This window comes from Myotis yumanensis, unplaced genomic scaffold, assembly GCF_028538775.1.
Source record: "Myotis yumanensis isolate MYYU_CA2020_CCGP unplaced genomic scaffold, mMyoYum1.0.hap1 SCAF_20, whole genome shotgun sequence".
Lineage (NCBI taxonomy): Eukaryota > Metazoa > Chordata > Mammalia > Chiroptera > Vespertilionidae > Myotis > Myotis yumanensis.
Window position 1 is genome coordinate 19,044,454 of NW_027223771.1, and position 21,276 is coordinate 19,065,729.

Consider the following 21,276-nt stretch of genomic DNA (forward strand, 5'->3'; position numbering starts at 1 on the left):
TGGATGGTGAATGTGGGTCCTGAGGGGAATCAACCTTGTCTTGGCAACTGCCCCAGGCCAGGACATTACAGTTTTCTCAGGAAATGCAGAGTTAATCTTATTAGATGGGATTAGAGAGGCTACTACCATTGGGGTTTGTAAGATCACTTCTCCTGGATGTGGCGAGGCTACTGGGGAGAGGAAGACCTCTTCCACTGGCAAAGAAGATTCATCATAATGTTAAAGTAAGAAAAATTCAAACCTGTAGAAAACTTTGATAATAGTTTGAGCCAAACTAACAACATACCGGGAAGCAAGATCTCAAATACTTCTGATAAGAACATGTTTTCAGTTTCTTTTATGCATTTGAAATTAAGGAGGGAAGTAAGGAAAACAAGGATTATATTACAGGATAGTTAAAACATTGTCTTCTTTCTTGAGGGTGGTTACCCCTTCAAGCAGTATTACTCTGGTTTTTCAAAGGTGTTGTTATTCTAGATTAGAGGCCCAGTGCACAAAATTCATGCACTCAGGGGGGTCCCTCAGCCCGGCCTGCACCCTCTCGCAGTCCGGGAGCCCTCAGAGGATGTCCGACTGACCGCTTAGGGCCGCTCCCTGGGCGGTGCAAGCCTAAGCCATCAGTCGGACATCCTTAGCGCTGCTGTGGAGGCAGGAGAGGCTCCCACCACCACCCTTGTGCTCACCAGCCATGAGCCCAGCTTCTGGATGAGCAGTGCTCCCCCTGTGGGAGCGCACTGACCACCAGGAGGCAGCTCCTGCATTGAGCATCTGCCTCCTGGTGGCCAGTGTGTGTCATAGCAACTGGCTGTTCCACTGTTCAGTCTATTTGCATATTAGCCTTTTATGTCTGCAGGATTGGGCTGAAACCAGCTCCCCAACATCCCCCAAGGGGTCCCAGATTGCAAGAGGGTGCAGGCCAGGCCAAGGAAACCCACTGGTGCACGATCATGACTGGGGTGGTACATGGACGTTGGCTAACCAGGTAGGGACTGCAGGAGGGCTCCAGGGCATATCCAGCCCATCTCACTCAGTCCTGATCAGCCGGACCCCAGGAGCAAGCTAACCTACCAGTCGGAGTGTCTGCCCCCTGGTGGTGAGTGCACCTCATAGCAACTGGTTGACCAGTCGATTGTGTGCCCCCTGGTTGCCAGTGCACGTCATAGTGACTGGTCAACCAGTTGACTGTCTGCCCCTGGTGGTCAGTGCATGTCATAGCAAGCAGTTGAGCAGCCTTAGCATATCATTAGCATATTACACTTTGGCTGAATAGATGCCAGGCACTTAATATTAGGCTTTTATTATATAGTATACATGAGAACAATGGACAGGGCTTGCTTAAAAACCTTTCACTAAAATCATAGGCCTGGGGTGTGACTATTCACCATGACCTGCTCAATTATGAATTTATGATTTATTGCAGCACCCTGTTTTCATACACAATAATTTAGGGACTAAATAACCCTAGTTTCATCCCATCCCATTCTTTGCTGATCAGTGCTTCACTCTAATAGTAGATGACATTGAAGACTGGAAGTTGAACTTGCCTTATAATTTAGCCATAGGAAGAGAGTCTGCTTTTGATTTTTAACAAGCTTATCCCTGTGACTAAATGAGATAAGGGTCTCTGTGGGGGGCACACAGAAAATTCCAGGTCCTTTATGCAGGCTTGAGCTGAGCATTTGAATCCCTGACCTCATTCTTTTCTTTTACCACTTTGTCCAGCAACATTAGGAGTAACCAGCCATTCTCATTATATTCTTAGTTTTCTAAGAATGTTCAGAAGTATTATATATAGAGTAAATTAGTCCCTTGATTCTTATAATTGATTGGAGATATGTTCCCCTATTGTCAGATCACTCCGTGGACTGTCAGGGCTCTCTTTACTACTGGAAAGAGCATCTTTAAATTTAATCAGATTAAGAGACAATTCTAGAAACCCCAGAACCAATTCAGAAAACTTACTCTTAACATTCTGTTCCTAATGAACCACTTTCAGTATGAAAATCTGTAATAGTTATGGTTCTCCAGATAAAAATAATCAATAGGATGAATGGGTAGATAGATAGAGATAAGAAAAAAAACCAAACACATGCACACACATATTTAATGTGGTGATTACTAGCTTGGTAAATCAAGGTAGCCAAAGACCTTAAGTTTGTTACATGACTTTAGTAGAGTTTTCAGCCTCAACAAAGTGAAGAACTAGCATAAGTACTAGCACATTAGAACAAGAAAGAGTCCTAGAAATTAGTTATTTCGTCTTCCTCTAGTCATCAGACTATCAAGTGCTGACTATGTGCTAGGTACTGGACCACACCTGCTTCTGTTCTGTGGGCATTTACATTTCTGCAAAGGAAGAAAAACAAACAAACAATCTCTAACAAGATAATTTGGTTGTGGTAAAGGCTATGAAAGAAATAAACAAGATGATGGGAGAGAAAATCACTAGTAAATACTTTAGATATCCGTAAGGGGATGGATATAAGCCTTTTTAAAAAAACTATATATAGTTTATTGATTTTTTATAGAGAGTAAGGGAGAGGGATAGAGAGTTAGAAACATTGATGAGAGAGAAACATCGATCAGCTGCCTCCTGCACACCCCCTACTGCTACTGGGGATGTGCCCGCAACCAAGGTACATGCCCTTGGCTGGAATCGAACCTGGGACCCTTCAGTCTGCAGGCTGACGCTCTATACACTTAGCCAAACTAGTCAGAGCAATATAAGCCTTTTTATGACAACATGCTGAGACTCAATTACAGGAAGTTCTGGAGAGCCCTGTTGGAAGTTGGAACAATTTAAACAAGAGTGGCTGAGTGACTGAGGAGCAATACTTAAAATTGGTAAGAGAGTGGGAGCCACTAATGCAAGACATCATGGTACAGAATTTGAATTTTATTCTAAAACCTTCAGTAGCCATTGGAGGGTTTGAGGAATAGTAGGGACATTCTCTGATTTCCTTTTTTTGTGTTTTGAATTATACCTACTCTAATAAAAGAGAAACATGGTAATTAGAGTACGACTGCTACCCTTCCCATTGGCTAATCAGCATATCCTTATGCAAATTAACACTTGGAGTGGGGGAAACGAGTTAAGTCGGCTCGCGTGAATTGCGCGTACTCCGCGGGAGCCATCTTAACTCGGTTCATAGATTTGCGGTGGAGTGCGGGAAACGTGTAAACTTGGGCCGGTTGTAACTGCGTATTACCAAATATTTGTTTGTTTGCCGTTCACAAAGATACCTACCTGCGTATGCGAACCGTTTCATACCCATTGGGGTAATAGGTATCATAAAAATCCCTGATTTTGCGCGGGAAACCTAAATAATTGCCCGCGCCATCTTATATTTTGGCGGGAAATTCACCCCACACCGGAGTGTTAACTGTCAGCCAAGACGGCGGCCGGCAGCCATGCACTGAAGCGAACAGGGAGGCTTGCTTGCTGCAGTGATGGCGAACTCCAATGTTCCCGGCCTGACTTGCCGGCCTCTCAGCTGCAACTCTAAGCAACTATGTTGCAAATATAGAAGCTAAACAAAACCCTAGAAACTGGCTTTCAATCAGCCGGGCTTCAGCCAGCCGGACCGCAACATTGTATCAAATACAGAAAGTAAAGGCCAGAAACATGCTTTCAGCAGCCAGGCCTCAGAGATAAAGCTGGCCCAGAATAAAAAAAAAGAAAAGAAAAAAAAAGGAGCAGTTGGGAGCTTCAGTCACCCGCCAGCCTGAAAATGGCCCTCAGCCCCTCACCCAGACTGGCCAGGCACTCCAGTGGGGACCCCCACCCTGATCCAGGACACCCTTCAGGGCAAACCAGCCGGCCCCCACCCATGCACCAGGCCTCTATCCTATATAGTAAAAGGGTAATATGCCTCCCGGCACCGGGATCAGTGGAGCAGCGAGGCTCCCAGCACCGGGATCAGCGTGACAACACCCAAAGCCCCTGATCGCCCTGCGGCTCTGTGAGTGACAGGGGGCGGGGCCACAACCTCCCTATCTGCCCTGCTCTGTTTGTGTCAGGGGAAGGCGCCCCAAGCCCCTGATCAGCCCTGCTCTGTGCCTGATAGGGGGGAGCTCCCCAATCCCCTGATTGCCCTGCGGCTCTGTGTGTGACAGGGAGGAGCTCCCCAACACCCTGATTGCCCTGCGGCTCTGTGTGTGACAGGGGGCGGGGCCACAACCTCCCTATCTGCCCTGCTCTGTTCGTGACAGGGGAAGGCGCCCCAACCCCCTGATCAGCCTTGCTCTGTGCCTGATAGAGGGGAGCTCCCCAATCCCCTGATCGCCCTGCGGCTCTGTGTTTGACAGGGTGTGGCGCACCAACCCCCTGATTGGCCCTGCTCTGTGTGTGACAGGGTGCAGCACCCCAACCCCCTGATCCACCCTGCTCTGTGTGTGACAGGGGGCGGTGCCCCAACTCCCCTATCGGCCCTACTCTGTGAGTGACAGGGGGGAGCTCCTCAACCCCCTGATCGGCCCTGCTCTGTGCATGACAGCGGGGAGGTCCTCAACCCCCTGATAGACCCTGCTCTGTGTGTTGCAGGGTACAGAGCCCCAACCCCCCTGATGGGTGCTGCTCTGTGACAGGGGGCAGCGCCCCAACCCCCTGATCGGCCCTGCTCTGTGAGTGACAGGCGGCAGCGCCCCAACCCCCTGATTGGCTCTGCTCTGTGAGTGACAGGCGGCAGCGCCCCAACCCCCTGATCAGCCCTGCTCTGTGCGTGACAGGGGGTGGCGCCGCAACCTCCCCATCGGCCCTGCCTTGAGTGTGACAGGGGGCGGTGCCCCAACCCCCCAATTGGCCCTACCCTGAGCATGACTGAGGGTGGCATCGCAACCTCCCGATCCGCCCTGCTCTGTGCGTGACAGGGGGCGGCACCCCAACTCCCCAATCGGCCCTGTTCTGAGCCTGACCAGGGGCTGCACCTAGGGATTGGGTGTGCCCTCTGCCACCCGGGAGCAGGCCTAAGCCAGCAGGTCGTTATCTCCCGAGGGGTCCCAGACTGTGAGAGGGCACAGGCCGGGCTGGGGGATCCCCCTCCCCACCCCCGAGTGCACAAATTTTTGTGCACCGGGCCTCTAGTATATATATATAAAAGCCTAAGTGACTGTCCCACTGTTCGACCATTCGATCATTCGACCAGTAGCTATGACGTGCACTGACCACCAGGGGGCAGATGCTCAGACCAGTAGGTTAGCTTGCTGCTGGGATCGGGCTGATCAGGACTGGGTGAGATAGGCCGGACACGCCCTGGAGCCCTTCTGCGGTCCCTCACTGGCTCTGATCTGCACCAGTGGGGCTCCTTGTCTTGGCTGTGCCCTATCACAAACCGGGACCCCTTGGGAGATGGAGAGTCAGTTTTGGCTGATCCCTGCAGGCCAACCTGAGGCACCCCATCACTGCACAAATCTGTGCACCTGGCCTCTAGTTGAGTATATATTAGACTTGTAGGGTTTGTGAGTAAAGTAATAGAAGTTTAGTTGTCTTTCCTCATTTCTATCATCTTGAGTTTGCTTTTCATCATGTGTATTCTCCATATGCTTCCTTTAATGTTGCCTTTTTTCTTTAATGATTTAATATTTTGTCTTCCTTGGTGATGTAGGTAGCCTTTCATGCCATGCAGTTCAAGGGGTCCTTCTTCTTTTTCCCAGATTCAGGCTATTTTCTCCCTGTATGGATCCTCTGAGTTTATCTGTGTAGCCAGATTTCTATTGGACCTCAAAGCCTAAGGCATCCTGTAGTGTCTGAAGCCAGCTCTGCATACCCCTGTCCCTATTCCTTCACCAGCTACAGTCATGAAGGGACACATCCTGGTGGTCCAAGGTGCCAACAAAATTCCAGGACATCTTTCTGAGAGGCAAAAGAGAGTATATTTATTCATTTATGGTTTGCAAATCAGAGAGGCACAGCATTCACTGAAAACTGAAACTGGGCTCAGAAGCAAATGACTTAGGGCAGAGTTTTAAAGACAAAAAAATGAAGCAGCTGACCATTAAGGGGATTGGTCTGTAAAGGAAACAAAGCCGTAAGCATACACTATATGCTTTTTCTGATTGAAGCAACAGGCTTTTCCATGTCAGCTAATTTAGGATCAGCAGGTGGGGCCCTAGATATTGTCATTGGTTTATGTCACGAGATATGCTCAATCGGAGATGTCACAAGACATGGACCACCGCCTCAGCTACCTTTAGAGCTAACAAAACAAAGTTGTAAATCAAGTCATGCAGTCAAACAAACATTACAGGGAGGGCAGTTCCTCACATAAGCAGAAGTCACAATTCACACTGCAAAGCTGCTGGGTTATGCAAGCAGAACCAGACACATTGCAAAACACCCAACTATTTGGCCACAAAACACATAAATGATTTTTTTTTTTAAGTCCACCAAGGCAATCCTTCAATTGTAGGATGTGATTTTGGTATAATTGTCTTTGAAATGCTGCTGCTGTTAGACTCATCACCTTGACAACTGTTCTCCAATGGCAGCCTCCTTAAACTCAGTTCTGTTCCTTGCGGCTCCAGCCTCAACTTCACCTTTTGCATTTGAAGGGAATCCTCACACTGAGGGAGTGAATTTATTTTGTGTTTTCTGGAATCTGCTCTCTCTCATCTCCAGGCACTTTCACTTAGCTGTCTACCCTTCCAGGTGACTCTGCCAGACCTTCACGGCATTTGGTAAAGTAACATATCATTTGTAGTTATAATTTATCTCTGTTTTTTGATATGTCTGGAAATGAAAATTGAGCACTTTTTGCTGTTTTATGTTTACTTGTTTCTTTGTTGTTCTCATGCCTAACGGCTTCCAAAGGGAGTGATGAGTTTTTCTTAAGTAAACCATAACCATATGAGAGATCTTTAGCCATGTTGATACTGATATTTTCCACTTTGCTTTTTTTTTTTTTTAAATGATCATTGTGGCTGCTGAGTGAAAAATGGATTGTGGGTGACAAGAGTAGAAATAAGGAGAAGAGTTTGAAATGACTTCGGTAGTCCAGGCTACAATAATTATGGCTAAAACTGAGGTATGGCAGGCCCTGGCCAGGTAGCTCAGTTGGTTAGATCATCTTCCTGATACACCAAGGTTGTGGTTTCAATCCCCAGTCAGGGCCATGGCACATATAAGAAGCAGCCAAGAATACATAAATAAGTGGAATAATAAATGGATGTCTCTATCTCTTTGAAACCAGTAAATAAAAGTTATTAAAAAGACTACAATATGGCCGAGCAGATGATCAGTAATTTGATTTGAGCTGTATTTCAAAGTTAGAGGATAGGACTTGGGAGATTGGTAGTGTTGTGCAAGGGAGAAAAAAATGATCAAGAGAAGGTCCTATCACTTTAGATTTTGTGGAATAGGATGAATGGTGGTGCTGTTTATTGAGAGTACTTTCCGGACCCTCTATTTTAATATGTTGGATAATATTGTAAAACATCTGAGAAGAAAGTCAAGTCTAAAGTGATGGATCTATGGGTGGTGAAGGCTTGGGGAAGAGGCTAGAAGGAGTCAATGGGGAAAAGGAAATATGCAATACTTCCAACAATAAAGATTTTTTAAAAATAAACACCGCCCTCCCCCCCCCCCCCCCACACACAGTGATGGTTCTAGACAGAGATTTACATGTGGATATCAATAAATTTAAGATGACATTTAAAAAATGAAATTATGTTCAATAAATTCCCTCCAAATATGAAGGCCCTGCTATCAAAACCTGAGGGACACTAACATTTAAAAATAAAGAAAAGTCCTGCCCTGACTGGTTTGGCTCAGTGGATAGAGCGTTGGCCTGTGGACTGAAAGGTCCCAGGTTCGATTCCGGTCAAGGGCATGTACCTTGGTTGCAGGCACATCCCAGTAGGGGGTGTACAGGAGGCAGCTGATCGATGTTTCTCTCTCATCGATGTTTCTGACTCTATATCTCTCTCCCTTCCTCTCTGTAATTATATATATATATATATATATATATATATATATATATATATATAAATCCTAGTGCAAAATGTTTCAGCTGCTATGGAAAACAGTATAGACTTTCCACAAAAATAAATAAAATAAACTGCCTTTTGACATCACTTTTGGGAATATATCCTAAGAATCCCAAAAACACCAATCAGAAAGAAATACATATACCCCTATGTTCATAGCAGCATTATTTACAATACCCAAGATCTGGAAACAGCCCAAGTGCCCATCAGTAGCTGAATAGATAAAAACAAACAAAACAAAACAAAACAAAACAAAAAACTTGTGTTACATTTACACAGTGGAACACTAAGAGGCTGTAAACAAGAAGGAACTCTTATCCTTTGCAACAGCATGGGTGGGCCTGGATATTATTATGCTAAATAAAATAAGACAAACACCAATATGAAATTTGGAATCTAATGAACAAAATAAACTGATGAATAAAATAGAACCAGAAGCATGGATACATGGGACAGACTGACAGACATCAGAGAAGAGGGGAAGGGAGGGGAGGACTGGATAAAAGAAGGTGAAGAGATTAGCCAAAGAATATATATGCATAGCCCTTGGACACAGACAACAGTGTGGTACAGGCCATGGAGGTGTGGTAGGGGCTGGGTGGAGGTGGGCAAAGGGGGAGGGGATGGGAGACATCTGTAATATTGTCAACAATTAAAAAAAAAAAAAGGAAAAGTCTAGGATCCAGCAAGGAGATTGAGAGGAGTGGCATTGAGGTAGACAGAAAACCTCATTTCACTTCAAAGGGATCTGAGTTCTGTGACCCATATCTCCAAGCTGTCCATCAGTGTTTTCTCAGCTTGTCTCTGAACACACTGCTTCTCAGCCAAGTGATCTAACATAATTATACTTCAAAAACTCACTCAGTGTGCAGGTTTACCTGGCAAATAATATTTACAATAACTTAGGTTTAACTTTTAAAACTCTATATCTCATTAACTTGAATTTCATAGCTCTAGTCTAGGCCTTTCCTCACAGCTCATATATTATCCTTCTAATTGACAGGCATACTTGAACCTCTAGTAGGATTTTAAACCTATATTTCCATAATTATAAATATGGAGCAGACATTTACTATGTAAAAGAGTTCATTCTTTTCTAGTGTTTGATGACAAACCATAGTAGGGGATCCCCTCCCAAATTTAAATACAGAATACATCATAGCTGCATAATATGTCATACACTATTAACATATCTGGTACTTCCTTAATAATATACATAGTCAAGAAATGACAGAATTAAATATTTCTCTTTTTTGTTCCTAACCTCTTCTGGGTTGCTCTTTATTAGAACAATCTTAGCTTTCTTGATCAATTTTGTTCAAATAATCTTCTTAATAAATGTCAGCTGCTTTGTGGTTTGATATAATGAGGTAGCTGCCTTTTTCTGCCTTCTTCTGTATTTTGTGAAACTTAAGTTGTTTATTCTTTGAGTATATGTTAATTGTTTTTTTTAAATATGTGGACTGAAAGCCTTACCCACAGCTCACCGGGTTTTCTTCATGAATGTGGAGATTACCTTTTGATGGACAGGACTGTCTGCTCACATTGATGTGAAGTCTCAGTTTAAAACAAATGTTTGCTGTTGCTATTCACAGAAGTGTCCACTGAACACAAACAGGTCAAGGTCAGCTTTGTTTTCCTCTTGAAAATTGTATCACCCAAAGGAAGGGCATGAAATTCTCTAGGACCTTATGACACAAAGTACGTTCCACTTCACGGAGCAATAGACTTAAACTTGGTCTTTTCATTGACTCAAAATATGAAAACCAAAAGCATGTGTAGTTTTATCACACGGGAAAACCCTGGCTTATTAAAATGTTGAGCTTTGACATAAAGGGGTAAAAATATACAAAGCAGTTACTAGCTTATTTATTTCAAATTTTGTTTAAACATTTTTATCTGTCAAACCAAGTAGCCTCAGAAAATCTAAAGAACTGGCCATAGAAATGAAAGTTCTCTAGTTGAAGAACCTGAAATAGTTATAACTCTGACAGCCATAACCTTTTCCACCTGCCTTCTTTCCTTAGAAAGTATCTTTAAATCATGATTTTGTGAAAAGATATAATAAGGTTGAGACATATCACATTTATTAAGCTCTGTGACAGTTTTGGAGGGTTTTAGACATCCCATTTGATCTTCTAACTAGAGGCCCAATGCACAAAATTCATGCAAGGGTCTCGGCCCCTGCTGCTGCAGCTTTGTCTGGAGGGTGGTCTGGTCTAATTAGCATATTATGCTTTTATTATTATAGATAACTCTACAAATAGGTATAACTGGATTATATATTCAGAGGCCATCTATGTCTACAAAAACTTAGAATTGGTTTTCAATAACTCAATCAGCATAACAAACTAGAAAAGAAATCAGGGTCAGTGAAAATGGAGTTGGCATTGAGGCATAACATGGGAAGAGATCGTATGTGCATAGGCAAACGTTACATGTCTATAAATTTACTCAAATAAGTAGCTAACATTAAGCTGCACCTTTAACTTTTTGGCACTAGGTATAATGCCACATCTTTTACAGTGTAAGAGACTGAAGTTCAGATAAATTACTTCATTTGCCCCAGGGCCCTGTGGTTGAGCTAAGTAGTGGAGCTGAGATCTGATCTTAGATTTCAAGGCTTGATTCTCAAAATCTTTACTCTTTCTGTTACAATATGCTGAGGAGTTTTCATCTTTTTAAAGCTCAGGTTTTCATCCTGGGGATCTTTTCTTCTTTGTTCAACCCTTTTTTTCCTCCCAAAATGCAAATTTCCCTGAATGCACCTTGGAGATGTGGTACATTGACCAATTTTGTTCCCTTTGATACTTTTAGCCAGAAGGACTCAACCCCTAGATGGTGGGTCAGCCAACTACTATTACTGGAATATGTGAGTGAGAATGTATTAAGGGCCTCTGCCCTCCAGCATCTGATTATGTATAGGAATAAAACCAATATACATGAAAACCTTTGTAGAATAATTACCAGCTGAACTCTATTACTCATGCCCATATAATCCATCTGCAATTTACTTTTTCAGCCTTAGATCCTCCTTTTCCCCTACATTATATTCAGTTCATGAAATATTTATAAAGCATATACTTATTATGCTAGGCATTTTTGAGGAGATAAAAAATGATTTAGATACAGTCTTTACTTTTAAGGAGCTTAAGTCTTTTCGCTAGTGATAAGGAAAGTACAAGCCTATAAAGTGGAATAAGTTGCCGAAACCAGTTTGGCTCAGTGGATAGAGCGTCGGCCTGCGGACTGAAAGGTCCCAGGTTCGATTCCGGTCAAGGGCATGTACCTTGGTTGCGGGCACATCCCCAGTAGGAGGTGTGCAGGAGGCAGCTGATCGATGTTTCTCTCTTATCGATGTTTCTGGCTCTCTATCTCTCTCCCTTCCTCTCTGTAAAAAGTCAATAAAATATATTAAAAAAAATAAAGTGGAATAAGTTAAGTGATATAAAACTAATAGAAAGTGCAATGGGGATTTCAAAGAAAAAAAAAATGCCCATCTGATTAAAAGGAACCCAAAGAGCTTTATGACTCAGGTGGGTATTTCTCTAGGTCTTGAACAGTGTTGGCCGAATACATGGCATTTGCAATATAACTTCCAAAATCACATGTAGGTCGACATCACTAATCAATCACGGAATTTTTTATTTTCTGAAGCTAAGAGTGACTTTAAAATCTTTTCTGACACATTACCCCCAAGAGCCCTGTCAGTTTGTCAGAGTGGGCAACATGACAAGTTTATTTGCTTGTTTAAGCTTCATTATGAGGAGATATGGAGGAGGGGTAAGACTACAGTAGAAGGTATGGAAGAAACAACAGCAAAGGCATAGATGGAAAAGCATAGGCATGTTTGGGGAATCAGAATCCCAACTCTGCCAGGTTGGTTGCCCTGCAGGCTATATATGGAGAGAGAGAACTGAAGCTGTGTAGCCCTATTTTGGCAATACATGTCTACATGTCTGCATAGAAATATAGATGCATAAACTTCCTTCGATAGCCAAACTGGATTACTCAGAATCTAAACTTTGCCATTTCTGCATATCTGCCAGCGAGAATGTCTTGCTCTGTTCTGTTATCTCAAATTCCAGCAAAACTAGCCCTAAGATAACTCCCCCACCTTTTAACTTCAAATTATTGCACAAACTATTCTTATCTTTATGAATGACTTTTAGGATGTGATTTCTGGTATGGCTGTTTGTATTAATGTGCAGCCTGTTTATCCAGCTAGATAGTTTTCCACAGCTAGAGGTATGAATAAATTTCCTATTTTCATATTCTCTTCTAATAGAGTTTAAATGATTGTCAGTGGACACATGGTGAGGGGCTCACACAATTTAGATCAGGAAGAAAATGAACTTAAAGTTTATCAAGTCTGACACTGCCTCCCAGCATACTCGCCTTCATGTGAAAACTTGAATATATTCTACAGTCTCATAGCTAGAGGGAGAGTTGAATATCAGACTTATCAGTGGCTGACCTTGAATCCAAAAGTAATGCAGTAATAGCAGAACAAATATAGTTGAATCAGAAAATAAGCAGCAAGTTTCAAAAATCTTATGAGGAGTCTTAAGATCTATTTTAGAGGGCCTGGAGTTCAAACTAGCGTGTAAAATTGAGGCACAACTCTAAATTAAGAAAATTCCTCAATTGCACATGGGAATCAATGTCAAAATTGTCAAAATCCCCCAAGAGATTACCTGAAGATCAATAAATATATTTATGGGACCCCAAAATATATGATGTAGTCTGAAGAGGTTCCTCTGTGGCTTCTTACATTTTAGGGGGAAAAAGTCGACTAAAGTGGAGTTCACTGGAATATATATCACAAAGATTCATATATTCTGGGTGAAATCAAAGATAGGTTTAGAGTTATTTGCCATTCTATAAAAAGGAATCATATTTTATCCTATACGCTTTTCTCTCTCTGGCCTTGCCAGCAGCCAAGCCTCTCTCTCTCTTCCCAGAGGTCAGCAGTTCAGCCCACTCACCAGCAGCCTGGGGTGGCTGCTGATCAGCCCCGCCTCTATGATCAGGCCTGGAGATAGGCTGAGAGATGCTGACTGGCATAGAAATAGACCAATCAGAACCAAATCTGGGTGAATTGCGAGGAGCCAATGGCTGCCTAGGAGGCAGAGCTTTTGACACTGCCTGGCATAGAAACCAACCAATCAGAACCAAATCTGGGTGAATTGCAAGGAGCCAATGGCTGTCGAGGAGGTGGAGCTTTTGATGCTGACTGGCATAGAAACTGACCAATCAGAACCTACACTGGGTTAACACTCAAGGCAGAACCTAAGGTGGGGGCTGAGGAGTGGTTTTAAGGGCAATAGCTGTTTGGTGTAAGGTATAAGAAAGTGATTCAATTTTTTAATGACCAGTTTGGCAGTATAGTGCACATGGCTGTCTATCAGTCTAGATATAAGGATTATGTGTTTTTGCCTGCCAAGAGCATCTCCTCCTCCTGAAAAAGGCTTTCCCCCTCATTTAAGCAATCCTCTCCTATATAATCTATCTATACTAATAAAAGGGTAAATTGCTAATTAGATCAGGTTGACCAGCCATCTTCCAGATGTCCGACTTCCTTCCGGAAAAATCCATGGTGGTGGGGGCCAAGGCAGACACAGTTAGGGGTAATCAGGCCAGCAGCGGAGGGCAGTTGGGGGCAAGATCAGGCTGGCAGGGGAGGGCAGTTGGGGTGATCAGGCCAGCAGGGGGGCAAGATAGGGGTGATCAGCCCAGCAGGCTGAGGGGTTGGGGTGATCAGGCAGTCAGGCAGGCGAGTGGTTAGGAGCTAGTTTTCCCAGATTTAGACGCGTCCCACAGGGATTGGCCTAAACTGGCAGACATCCCCTGTGGGGTCCCAGATTGGAGAGGGTGCAGGCCGGGCTGAGGAACCCCCCTCCGTGCACGAATTTCATGCAACGGGCCTCTAGTTGAGTTATAATTGATGAGTAAAACTATAAGATATTTAAAGTGTATCATGTGCTGATTTGGTATACCTATACATTGTGAAAGGATCCCTCTCCTCTAGTTAACACATTCATCACTTCACATATTCATCTTTTTCTGCTTTTGGTGAGAACATTTATGTTGCAATCTCTTAGCAAATTTCAATTATACAATACAATGGTATCAACTATAGTCATTATATTTTATATTAATACTCAAATCTTACAGCTAAAAATTTGTCTTGTTCACCAGCCTCTCCATTTCTCCTGTCCCTGCCAATGACTTTGCTACTCTGTTTCAATTAGTTTGATATTTTTTTAGATTTTACATATACATGCAATATTTCCTTTTTTCTTATAACTAAATAATATTGCATTGTGAATACTATTCCATTCTTTTCCACATCTTCTTTATGTATTTAACTATTGATGACACTAAGGTTGTTTCCATATCTTGGGTGATGGTGTCCCTTTGGGGCTCAGCCCTTCTGGTATCAAGACGACCTAATCTATATATATAAAAACCAAGTGACTAGGATGCCAGTACAATTGGAACGACCAGTTGCTTTGATGTGCACTGCAGCCCTGATCGCGCCCCCCCCCCCCACGATCGGGGGCAGGGCCGGCCAACTGCCTGCATCCTCTCCCCCTGGCTGGCCCAGCCCCCAGTCGGCCCTCCTCACCCCGATCGGGGGTGGGGCCAGCCAGCTGACCTCCCCCAAGCTGGCCCGGCCCCAATTGGTCCCAATCGGGGTGGGCCAGCCGGACCCCACCCATGCACGAATTTGTGCACCAGGCCTCTAGTGAATTCATAATTCTTTACCCTTTTTGACCTCGTGCATTCCTCCTTCGGTGATCCTAACATTTGGTGCGGAAACCTGGGAGAGTTCTATGGGGATAGGGAGCCATCGCCCCAGTCACCCTAAGTTTGCTACTTGGACAGCAGCAGGCAGTGGCAGCTCAACCTGGGCTTATCTCCAAATCCTACTCCAGTGACTCGATTGCCAGCCTGGATTAGCCCTACTTCCCGAGACAGCCAAGGATTAAGCCAGATCGGGAACCTCTCCTTCTCCACGGCTGACCCTCCCTCCCACACCAGCCAATCTTCTCTAGGTGAGTGACGATCCACAATTTCCCTCGTCTGGAGTCTTCTGCCCACTCTCTCTCATTGACTTCTCCAAAGTCTCTTATCTTAAAAGTCCTAGCGCTAGGACAGAAGACTCCTCAGCCATTTGGCTTTGGGTCCCTCTTGAGTGGGGGCACCAAGTCCAGAGTGTCAGTCTCATTTCTCATGGTGATTTATTTAGCTGGGGGGATGCCTGACCTAAACAGTCACCTTTGGGCCTGTGGCCTGTCACTCACCCTTCCTCTCTCGTGGGCCACACTACACTCCCTCTGCACACTCACAGGAGAGATCATGCCCAACCACCTCATTTTCTTTTGTAACACTGTTATAACGGCCACAATATAAACTAGATGAGAAGTCTCAATGGCCTAAAAATGGCACTTTTAGTTTTAACACATTGCACAATTTAGATAACTGCTGTCACTGCAATGGAAAATGGTCAGAGATTCCCTATGCCCAGGCCATTTTCACTCTTCAGTCCCAATCCTCTTCCTCAGTTCTGCTATACCCATCAGATCTTTCTCCTTCACACAAAACATCATACCCCTAACATTTCTGATTCTGAATCTACTTGTGACCCAGTAGACCACCAACTTCCATCTCCTAACACATCACTTCCCACATCTGCAGTAGATTCCCAAAACTCAGACCCTCCGAACCAACAACCACCTTCTCCCCCAGCCCCTGAGAGGCCAAATCCCAAGAACTCGAGCTCCAATACAGCCTTTTCCCACCTTACACTTGCTCTCAGGCCACCCTAAGACTGTCTTCCTCAACACCTGCTTCTATTCCTGCGCCCATTCTACCCCTGAGGGAGGGAGCAGAAACTGAGGGTATTGGCTGGGTATACATCCCATTTTCAATGTCTGACCTTGCATAGATTGAGAGGCATCTCAGGTCATTTTCCACTGACCTGACCACCTTTACTAAGGAATTTAAGTACCTGACCCAGTCCCATGACCTCACCTGGCATGACATCTGAGTTATCCTGTCATCCTCTCTCACCCCAGAGGAGAAGGAGCACATCTGACTAGCAGCTCCAGGACCATGCCATGCCCTCTGTAGACAGGACTCGGTGGCCAAAGATGAAATTATCAGGTCAATTCTCCAGGGTGAGGCTCTGTAGTCTGTCTCATTGTCGGACTCAAAAAGGCTGCCATTAAGGTGGTCAATTATGACAAACTTAATGAAATCACTCCGCCCTGACGAAAACCCGGCTCTCCTCTCCAGCCTCACGGAGGCCTTACACAAATTTACCACCTTAGAACCCACCTCCCCAGAGGGAGCCCTTCTTCTGAACACCCATTTTATATTCCAATCATCCCCCAACATACACCATAAACTTCAAAAAGTAGACACAGGTCCACAAATGCCTCAAAAAGACCTCGTTAACCTGATTGTTAAGGTCTTTAATAATAGAGACAAGGAGACCCAAATCCAAAAACAAAGGTGAGATCAGGCCAAGGTTGAGGTCCATGTGAAGGCCTTTCAGCTCCTAGCCACCACTCTCAAGTACCCCAAATAATGTACTGGTCCTCCAACCAAGGGTAAGTCAGGTGCTAAGCCTCTTCCGGGCCCATGCTTCAAATGCAACAAGGAAGGACACTGGACCAAATCCTCTCAAACCCGAGATCCCCAGCTATGCCCTGCCCACGATGAAGAAGGGAAGGCCACTGGAAATCAGACTGCAATCTGGGCCCTCCACCAAGTAGGGAGAGATTCCATAATACAGGGAAATAACAGAGCAGACAGGAGGCCGAGACAGTAGCTCAGAGGAAGCCTCTGTCTCCCCAACTCTTAGCTACACCGCATGTAACACCCAAATACACTCCAGACGAACTTCAGTCCCTAGTAGCTCTTGGGGATATGCAGGAAGATCGATGGTTAAAATTTCAGGGAAAATATATCTTTCCCCAGGAACAGGCCCGTGATATCTTATGGGCTATTCACAATTCCCTATGTATAAGATACATTTACAACTCCTACAACCCCTCATCACGTGTCCTAGCCTAGCCTTCCTACTGCAAGATGTCACCAAAACCTGTTCTACTTGTCACTCACTATCTCCCCAAGCACAGGTTAGATTAGAATTCCTTCTTCCCCCACTCATCAGGCCAGGAACCAAATCCCTGGACAAGACTGGCATATTGACTTCACTCACATGCCTCCTATTAAAAAAACAACAACAAAACACCAAAATATCTCTTAACCCTCATAGATACCTTCTCAGGCTGGGTAGAAGCATTCTCCACTGTGTCTGAAAATTCCATTGAGCCCACACAAGCTCCCATTCGGCATATTATTCCCAGATTCGACCTCTGCTCCTCATTACAATCAGATAATGGACCTGCTTTCATATTTCAAATAACTCAACAGGTCTCCTCCACTCTGAACATCCTGTGGAACTTACACTCCCCCACCAGCCCCAAACGTCAGTCAAGGTAGAAAAAGGAAAATTCCTTCATTAAGTCTTGAAGTATGGTAGCAATCATCTCAGGTAGAAACTGTAGTTTAACTCTAACCCTGCTGTTTGGTTTCTGTACTGTTACAGTTAAGCCCCTCTTGTAACATAAAATAAAGGCAACTGGCTGACATAGAATGAGGAAGGTCACGCTCCTGTCAGGCCAGACCGAGATCCCCAAGGCTAGACAAACAGAGCAAGGCTCCCTGCTGTGGTTTTTCCAGTATGTACTCTGTATCCCGGGAAACTTTTGTGTGTGCTTAGCCAACCGTTTTGTGGTTTCTGTAAAATAAAATAAAAAGCTGGCCTAGAACCAGGGTCGCCCCACCATATCCGACTCAAAAGCGCAGTTCAGATAATCCCTCTCCTCATAACCCTGGGCATCAAAGAGGATGGAACTGGCACAGGAGCCTAACCACTGCTCTTCCCATTTGGAAATCCTGTCTCAGGACCGACAAGGAAGCTCTGAAAGCCAGCAAAGGGCAAAACTGGGAAACAAGAACCTCGCCCCCAGGGTACCTACCCTCCCCTACCCTGACCTTTTCCTTCCTAAAGATCACATCAGGCCTCAGGTATTTCAGCTCCAGGCCCAGAAAAGCAGCAAAACCAGACAAGTGACGCTGTGGCAGCCTCGGGACCAGCTTCTGCCTCCCAAGTTCTTCAACAGGACCGTTTTCGAGCCTTCCAGGTGGCCTAATAAATCCATAATTCTTCTCCCATTTTGGCCCCGTGTGTTCCTCCTTCCGCGACCCTAACATCCATGTCCCCAGCGTCCTGAGAATGAAGGTAAAACTCCTCCTGCAAAACCTCACCTCATCTCTCTGTTGCCTTTACATCCACCACAGGCCTGGGTTCCCGAGTCCTCCCTGCTCACTCGCACCATCACGTCCTTACAAGGCGGCCCTGCAGCCTTTCACCCTCTTCCCCCATCAGCCATGTGTCACCCACGACGGACTCACCATTCTGAGCGCTGGGACCTGGGCGGCGGGACCTGAGAGGCCAGTCCCCAAGGCTGGAGGGTGAACTGGGGTCAGGCTGCCGGGACGCTGTGAGCAGAGAGGAGTCCGGGAGGCACGGAGACCCCAATCTCGGGCTGTTGGGGCTCAAGGAGCCTCAGACACACCCCGCACAGCAGGCCCGATGCCTCCCAGGTTCCTCCTCCTCCTCAGGACCAGCGCCCTGAAACCTGTGAATCTGTGGACAAAGACCTAAAAAATTGAAATGTCCAATGCGAGAAGGAAGGTGGAAGTCCCGCGGTATCCGGAAGCACAGACACCAAAATGCCCTTTAGCTCCGCCCACGTCGGCGCATTTCCTTCTGGGTAATGTAGTTTTTTCCACAGCCCGGGGAATACTAGCATCCCAGCCAATGACTTGGGGAATAAAGGGGATGTGGCACAGGGAGTGATGCCTGGGAGGGACAAGATGAGACCAGAGGCCTGGCTAACTGGCACAGACTGAGGCATCTCCAAGGTGAAGAGGGAGGGGAGGAATGCAAGAGATCCACCAAAGAATACATACACGGGGAGGAAATGGGAGACATCTGCAATACTATCAGCAATAAAAAATACATGTACTTAAAAAAATTTTTTTAAAAATAATATGGTCAGGCTGGTGTGGCTCAATGGTTGAGTCTCAAGCTATGAACCAGGAGGTCATGATTCTTTTTTTTTTTTTTTTTGGTTTTTACTTCTTAAAATTCTTTATTGTTGAAAGTATTACATATATAATTACATATGTCTCCTTTTTCCTCCATTGGCTTCTCCCCGGCCATCCCCGCTCCTCAGCACATGCCCTCACCTCCCTAGTGTCTGTGTACATTGGTGCTGCTTATATGCATGCATACAAGTCCTTTGGTTGAACTCTTACGGCCCCCCCCACCCCCCGCCGCCCCACCACCCCACCGCCCCACCGCCCTACCGCCCTACCGCAACCCCCTGCCTTCCCTCTGAAGTTTGTCAGTCTGTTCAATGCTCCTATGTCTCTGAATCTATTTTTGTTCATCAGTTTATGCTGTTCATTATATTCTGCAAATGATGAGGTCATGTAACACTGGTTCTTTTCCTGGTCAGGGCACATCCATGGGTTGCAGGCTTAATTCCTAGGGTGGAGATGGGAAGGTGCAGGAGGCAGTTAATCAGCGATTTTCTCTCATCATTGTTTTTATCTCCCCCTTTCCCTTCCACTCTCTAAAATCAATAAAAATATTTAAAAAAAGTATAAACTTATATGCACAGGCATATACAATAATGGACATATACAATAATATGGTGAGGGCCTAGAAGCAGTGGGGCAGGGTAGAGGGAGAAAAATGGGGAAGAGTATGACAAAAATTGGGAACATCTATAATAGAGTGAACAATAAAAAAGAAGAGTGTTCACAGTCGGCGTGGCTCAGTGGTTGGGTGTAGACCCATGAACCAAAATATCGCTGTTTTGATTCTAGGTCAACACACATGCCCAGGTTGGGGGCTCCATCCCAGTAGGGGGAATTCTGGAGGCAGCTGATCAATGACTCTCTCTCATCATTGATGTTTCTTCCTCTCCCTTTTTCTCTAGAAAATCAATAAAGACATTTAAAAAATGAATAGTGTTTTGATTGATTTGACTCAACAAAAGCAAAGTGAGTGTGGGTCATCACATTTTCTGCCAAGTCTTGTAAGCAAATTCATGCCTTGCTCTGTTTATATAGGATGTCCCAGGCATAAATGTGTTGTGGAACAGGAACCAGCCTGGAGCGGGTCTGCCTCAGGTTGGCCTGCAGTGTTTGAGTTCTTGAATTCATGCAGAAAAGATTTCACAACACGAATTCACAGATTTTGAGGGAATATTTATTAAAACTGGGGAAAATGAAAAAACAACAACAACTAGGGCTTAGGATGGAACATAGAACAGCAGAGAGACTAGGTGGGGCTCCTTTGGCTCCTAGAAACATTGTGGAAAATAAATGAGCCAAATGCGGGGGGGTGGGGGGCTGCTACAAGCTCACTGGAGAATCAGAGAAAAGAAGGCCTTGAGCATCAGTTCAGGGGTTATCCCAGGATGAGCTGTCAATGTTCATTGCTGCCCCAGTTGCAGGTTGAGTGGGATACCTTAAAAGCTTAGGAGAACAAAGCTTAAAATTCTTAAGCTGGTGTGGTTCAATGGTTGAGCATTGACCTATGAACCTGGAGGTCACGGTTGGATTCCCAGCCAGGACACATACTCAGGTGGTGGGCTGGATCCCCATTGTGAGGCATGCAGGAGGTAGCTTATCAGTGATTCTCTCTCATCATTGATGTTTCTATCTCTCTCTTCTCCCTTCCTCCCTGAAATAAAAAAAAAAAAAATTTGAATGTATGTTTTAAATTAATTATACTTACACCAATGTTTAAAAAAATGACAAAAACTTGCCACTTCAAAATTATTTTACTATTGTATTATGAATGTTCTTGAGCATGTTCATACCTACTGTATCAATAAGTTGGAAATGAAATATAATGATTTGCTACTGAAATATCTTAGCAGGCCCATGTTCAGTGCTATCGCTTTGGAAGTTTGAAAGTGATGATAATGATAATATTTACACCAGAAAAATTGACAAAAACTACAAACCTTGACTTCACTTAATATAGTATTGAATGCTTTAACTTGAAATGAATGTTGGAGAATGTTAGCAACATAGGTTAATCTTATAAGTGTATCATGCAAATGGGCTTTAAATTATACATAGGGTCCTAGCTGGTTTGGCTCAGTGGATAAAGCGTCGGCCTGTAGACTG

General features: G+C 44.7%; 1 protein-coding gene across 1 annotated transcript in view; it reads right to left on the minus strand.

The window, feature by feature from the left end:
• Positions 1-18,739, minus strand: part of LOC138998426 (zinc finger protein 551-like) — a 44,853-nt gene extending 26,114 nt beyond the window's left edge. Inside the window, exon 1 of the mRNA XM_070400550.1 lies at positions 18,478-18,739. Coding sequence (XP_070256651.1) covers positions 18,478-18,480 — 3 coding nt within the window. The 5' untranslated portion in view covers positions 18,481-18,739. The remainder of the gene's footprint in view (positions 1-18,477) is intronic.
• Between the last annotated feature and the right edge of the window lie 2,537 nt (positions 18,740-21,276).